We start from the raw sequence: 6,089 nt of genomic DNA, 5'->3' as shown, positions 1-6,089 counted from the left end.
TTAAGCTCTTTAACTGTATTAGTTTTCCTAGTGCTAGTGGACTTGACTCCTACTTAAATAACAATACGATCAAAGAACACAGTAAACATTACCAAAAAAAAAATTTTATAAAAAAAATAAAATCAAGCTTATTTTCATCAATACCACGCGCCTACACACCGAGAGTAGAGGCAAGAATTTTAACAAAGAAGTTTAAAAGCTTTTCTTCTCCAATTTTTAACTTGCACTCCAACATTCCACTACCTGTCACTAAACTCCCCCATGCAAATATCTCTCTGAGCTCCACAATGATTCCACCAATGCCAACACTCTGCTCCCCGCCATAGCCCAACTTCTCCCGACCCCCTTACCCCCTTTCCAGCACAACCCAATTCCAATCCACCATTCTTCACACGCACGCACAGATATGGCGATTCACAAGCACCAACCATAGTTATTACTCCTCACCTATTTTGCAGCACACAGAGAGTTACTGGATTTGCTCATTGGATACGTGGCGGTGATTGCTTGCCTGCCGGGATTTATGGATCGTGATGGGTTGGAGATTCAAGCTTCTTTCAAGAAGAAGACAGCGGTTTCAAGTAGCTGGCTTTTGATGGACCACAGTGGGAGGAGTTCCGTACTGGATGTCGACAAGTATGCTATTATGCGACGAGTTCAGATTCACGCTAGGGATCTTCGAATTCTGGATCCTCTGCTTTCCTACCCTTCCACCATTCTTGGCAGAGGAAAAGTTATTGTTCTCAATTTGGAGGTGAATATAGAAAATTCCTTGCTTCACATTCACTTGTGTGTTATATTTTGTTGGCTTGGATTTTAGTTTTTTATGTGGATGATATATTCACTTATTTCGCTAATCTTTTATCTGGGTTTTGTTTTTGAGTTTTGTTTTCCAGCACATCAAAGCAATAATCACTGCAGAAGAGGTAAATCTATATTTTTTTTTTCCTGGGTCTGTTTATTTTTACTTCTTGTTTGCCTATAGTTACACGATATGTGGAGTTTGGGGGAATGGTGATTTCCGAATATCTTTTGAAAGGTGAACTTTTTTTTTTCCTGGGCAGGGGTGAACTTCTTTAACTTTACTTTGAACAGTACCATTTTCTGTTCTGTTTGAGTGTATTTGGTAGGTACAAGGAAAAGTCGGTTTCACGTGGATGGGAGTAGGCCAGGGTACTGTAAATTCGTGTTAGCATGTTTGGGTACTGTTTAGTATAAAATTATATAAGTAAACCATAATACGACCATGTAATCAAACGCCTTAGGCTTGTTAATTCTAACCTGTTAATTCTTTGTCGGGTTCGCGAGTAATGCCGGATTTGCTAAAATGAAAACATAACAAGTGCGGTAGATTTTGGTAGGATAATTCAAAAAATCCTATGCCTCCATAATTTAGGGTAGTTCAAAGAACACTAAACCTTCCAATAAAGAAATGTAAACCTTTGATAATTAACTTCTCTGATCCCTTTCATTATTCAAGCAATTCAAGCAATATAGACTTACAAGACAAAATAGAAACATAATTGAAAGACAACTCTAGAGATCGTATGGCGTCTCCTAATCTCCTGCAAACTTCTAATACTACTCCAACACTTAGGATAAACCATATCCCTTCTTCCCTACTTAGATAATAACTAAATAACAAAGATACAGGGCTGCTTGTGTTTATTTGCTGGTAGGACTCTTTGTTCTCATCTTTTGCCCACATCTAGTATGTAACTGTGTATAAGGCTATATAGGTACATCATAATCCGACCCATTTAATTATAACCCTAATTTCGTATTGTGTTCCTATTCGGTTCGTGAGTTAAAAATTGTGAGTCCGAAATTGAAGTGAATTATTTGAGGCAATTGACGCTATCTTTTAATTTTTTCTTTTATTTTTTTTTTATAGGTATTGCTTAGAGATCCATTTGATGACAACGTAATTCCTGTAGTCGAGGAACTCCAAAGACGATTGCCTTTAGCAAATGCCATTTGCCATGGCCAAGCAGAAGAAGAAGAGCACCCGGGTGCTGAAAGCAGTGAAGAAAATGGTAAGACTTAACAATGACGTTTTTCTTGCCAGTTTTGGCATTCGATGGTGTTAAAAAGATAATATTGCTAGGAATAGTTTCATTTTCTTGTTCATAACGCATTCTGATTCTACATTTTGGTGCCACACTACAATACTCTTGCTTTGGCTCGATTATGCAGAGTTTCCATTTGAATTCCAAGCCTTAGAAGTTGCATTGGAAGCCATTTGTAGTTTTCTTGATGCACGCACAAGAGAACTAGAGAGTGATGTTTATCCAGCTTTGGATGAGTTGACCTCCAAGGTATAAAGCTTGTTCATTGAGTTATCATTTTTGCTTGTACAGGGGAATCCCATTTATTCCTTGGATGCTGTTTCTGAGATTTGAGATTAGTTAAAGCTAAGTCATGATTTAATTGCTGCCTTGCATACCATACGTAGAATTCAATTTAGCTCTATATCTGTGAGTGTTGCATCTTTTGTTGGCTACGTTTAATATTTCCACTTTGGTGCAAAATAATTTACTAGAAGTGCTGATGAAAATATATTGGCAGTTTACTGCTTGTAACTTTTTGAGACAGCCATATGTTCCAGTGGTCTCTCTGATAACTTGAATTGCAGTTTGATCCTAGGTTGTCAACAAAAAATTAGTTAGTTAGTTACTTGTGTGTTTCTGAAGAAGAGTGGATGCTCCAAACAGCCACTATAGTGTCTTATTTTTAAACTACAGAGCAGCCAGCAAGGTCACTCCTGCATCAAACTGAAACCCTGCATTCTTCATTTCATTGCATGCCTGTCTTTATTCATTATATAGGACAGGCTACTAGGTTTGTACAGCTAAGCCAAGAACCACTTTTGAACTAAGCGATTTCTAGTTATATTAATTTTCATACCAACTTTGGAGTTAAGGTGGCAATTCGTGTTCGTGTGTTGTATTTAGGTCATGTGATATCGAGGTTTGGATATAAGATTATATAGGTCAATCATAATCCGATCCATTTAGTTAAACGGGTTAGACCCTTTAATTCTAACCCACAAATTTTGTGTTGAATTCGTGTCAGGTTTGTAAGTTGTGTAAAAACTTGCCAACCCTAAATGTCGAGTGTCGGGTTTGGATCGTGTTGAGGCATAGGTATAAGACTATATATGTAAACTTTAACCCAATCAATTTAATTAAACGGGTCAAACCTTCAATTCTAACTCGTTAAATTCATGTTGGGTTCAATTGGAGTTGGTGGGTCTTGTAAAAAATTGCCAACCCTACTTTGGAGGAGTTAGGCACTTAAGGTGACACGTGACAATATGAAGTGGAATATTGTTGAAACAACTGTGTTGATGTGCTTCTTGTTTTGTTGAACTGAAAAGCTGCATGAATTACCATCTGTTTTGAAGGCAAGTATTGTTCTCTCGATGGTGATTTCTAGGCTTGCAAAGAATTCAGATGACAACCTTCTTCTTGTTTTCTTGTAAAACCCTTTCCATAACATGCAGATTAGCAGTCTTAATTTGGATCGGGTGCGCAAATTGAAAAGTTCAATGACAAGGTTGACAAATCGGGTTCAAAAGGTATGTTGATATCTACACAGCATCTGGAATCTTGAATTTAGGTAAAAGTCCTTTCCTTTTAGATGGTTAAATTCGTTTCTTTTTGTATGAAGTTGATTAAAAATGTATATTTCCTGTATACAAGAGTTTTATTTGTCTTAGGAGGTTGACCAACCCTCTATTGAGTGAGCATAGGACTTCAGATAGGCTGTAGCAGCTGCCTTGGTGGTGCTGTGGGGCATCTTGTCCTGCCTATTCTATACGAAATTAAAGAAGAAAAATGATAAAAAGCAAAACGTTAGACATACCTGTACTTCATGGACTATTCATCATCAGTAATTATGGAGGACTGGATGTTAGTACAATCTCATGATTTTGGCTTTAAAGTCTTCAGTGCTTGATATACTGTTAATGGTAGTGTATATCAGCTTACTTGGAGATTTCTATTATTCATTCCCAAAAGAATAACTCCTTTTTTTTTGGTTGGCAGCCCCAAAAGAACAATTACAAATACAATTATTACATATATCCTAATGCACATGGTTGTTTCAGGTTGAAGAAATTTGTGACCAGTGTGGAATGATACAGGGGATTGCTTTCTTAATTTCTCCTTCAATCATAAATCATTCCCATTGATCACCTAAATGAAAACATTAATCACTTAATTCTAATTTAGCAGTGGTATTAGCAACTTAAAGCTGATGCCATTTATTGGTTGATCACTAAGAATTTTTCACTGGCGTTCTGGTTTTCGCAGGTAAGGGATGAACTCGAACAACTTCTTGATGATGATGATGATATGGCAGACCTTTACTTATCAAGAAAGTTATCTGGGGCAGCTTCACCTGCCAGCGGCTCTGTTGCTCCCAATTGGTTTCTTGACTCTCCTACTATAGGCTCAAAGATATCCAAGACAAGTAGGGCAAGTGCTGAAACAACTCAAGGGGAGAATGATGTCGAGGAGCTTGAAATGTTGCTTGAGGTTATAAATATAATCTTATTGTTGTAGTTTTTTCTAAAACTGAAACTGAAGTCTAAACTCACGCTGAAATATTTTACAGGCATACTTCATGCAAATTGATAGCACAATGAACAAATTGACTACGGTATGCATAAACCTGTGCTAACATGTTGACTTTTGTTTCTTCTCCTGTCTGTTGTACATGAAATCCTAGTTATCTGGAGTAATGTAGAGTAGAATTTTCTCAAAACATATTTAGTAGATTGTTTCTGTTTCATGTTGGTCCGTATTGATGCTATTCTAAATAATCTTATTTGGCCAGCTGCGTGAATACATTGATGACACGGAGGATTACATTAATATCCAGGTGCGTGAATACATAAAAAAGTTGTATCTTTATGAGTTAGCTTTCCAACGCCACTAAGTTTGCCTTCATCTAATATTGGAATTAAAAGCTATGACCATTTTACTCCGAATAGGTCTTTATTGGACAGCATATACAAACTTGAATTCTTATATCTTGGACCAATTTTTACACTGACGTAACTCTAGATCTAAAACTTAAATCAAAATATGTTTTGACACTGAATTTATCAACACTAAAAACCTAACATGCCCCTTATGCATCCCTTGTTGCAGCTTGATAATCATCGAAATCAGCTGATTCAGGTACTGTCTTTCCCTTTCCCTGTCCAAGTTTATTCACCTGTCTCTCTCTCCTTATCATCAACATGCTTCTTTTACTGCAATGGAGCTGGCCACATTTCTTACATATACATCATGTTTATGAAAATTCTCATTCTTTTTTTCTCTGTGGCAGCTAGAACTGTTCCTAAGTTCTGGAACTGTTTGTTTGTCTGTGTATTCTTTGGTGGCTGCAATATTTGGCATGAACATCCCAACTATATGGAATGATGGCCATGGATACGTATTTAAATGGGTATGTATTATGCATAATCTCATAATGAAAAGAAAACCAGACCACCCAAGAACAAAAAAAAGAATTCTGTTCATGTCTTGCCAATATACTTGATCATTCATGTGATTTACTTTTAACCTTCCTTTCCTATTACCTTTAGGTGGTCATCCTCACAGGAGTAGTTTGCGCATCCCTCTTCTTATTCATAATTTCATATGCTCGGCACAAAGGTCTTGTTGGTTAATTCTTGAAATTCATTAATCCAAGTTGAAAGGATATACACAATAAAGCTTTGCAATTTTACTTGCAAGTCTTCGATGAATTCGGAGGAGCATGGTTTACAATAACCATTTTTTTTTTTTTTTTTAATTTATGTATTTAAATCGTAATTTTTTTAAAATACCAATTTTAAACAATATGTTTATTTATTTATTTTTATAATTTTATTTTAAATTACACATTTATCCTATACAATGGCAAAGAAAACTGTTTTCAAATTGGGTAAAAGTCGTTTAGAGGCAATATCATTTGGTCGGCGTCAGCGTCAAAGACAATGACAAGTTGGCTTGGTCCTTTGGCAATGGGCATTAATTAAATTAATGCAGGACAGAGTTACTGTGATGGCATGTTTCACGTTTACTGCATTCGCT

At 36.4% G+C, this 6,089-nt stretch overlaps 1 protein-coding gene across 2 annotated transcripts; it reads left to right on the top strand.

Moving 5' to 3' along the window:
- The first annotated feature begins 235 nt into the window (after positions 1-235).
- LOC132166402 (magnesium transporter MRS2-I) lies at positions 236-5,782 on the top strand. Of its 2 annotated transcripts, none has more exons than XM_059577205.2 (11): positions 236-754; positions 897-926; positions 1,895-2,036; positions 2,197-2,318; positions 3,506-3,580; positions 4,317-4,541; positions 4,621-4,665; positions 4,843-4,887; positions 5,160-5,189; positions 5,341-5,460; positions 5,600-5,782. In XM_059577205.2, the coding sequence occupies exons 1-11, from the start codon at positions 524-526 to the stop codon at positions 5,681-5,683; spliced, it is 1,149 nt and encodes a 382-aa protein (XP_059433188.1). In that variant the 5' UTR covers positions 236-523; the 3' UTR covers positions 5,684-5,782. The 2 variants fall into 2 exon arrangements, with proteins under 2 accessions (XP_059433188.1, XP_059433189.1); XM_059577206.2 differs by having other exon boundaries at positions 537-754; positions 884-926.
- The last annotated feature ends 307 nt before the right edge of the window (positions 5,783-6,089 follow it).

Source organism: Corylus avellana, chromosome 11 (assembly GCF_965113065.1).
Source record: "Corylus avellana chromosome 11, dhCorAvel1.hap1.2, whole genome shotgun sequence".
Taxonomy (NCBI): Eukaryota; Viridiplantae; Streptophyta; class Magnoliopsida; order Fagales; family Betulaceae; genus Corylus; species Corylus avellana.
This window is presented reverse-complemented; position numbering and strand designations above follow the sequence as displayed.

Excerpts from the sequence above, each read along its gene's own strand:
- LOC132166402 (XM_059577205.2), top strand. The coding sequence starts at position 524 with ATGGATCGTGATGGGTTGGAGATTCAAGCTTCTTTCAAGAAGAAGACA. Across the intron at positions 755-896 it reads TTATTGTTCTCAATTTGGAG|CACATCAAAGCAATAATCAC; the intron begins GTGAATATAGAA and ends TTTGTTTTCCAG. Across the intron at positions 4,542-4,620 it reads AGCTTGAAATGTTGCTTGAG|GCATACTTCATGCAAATTGA; the intron begins GTTATAAATATA and ends AATATTTTACAG.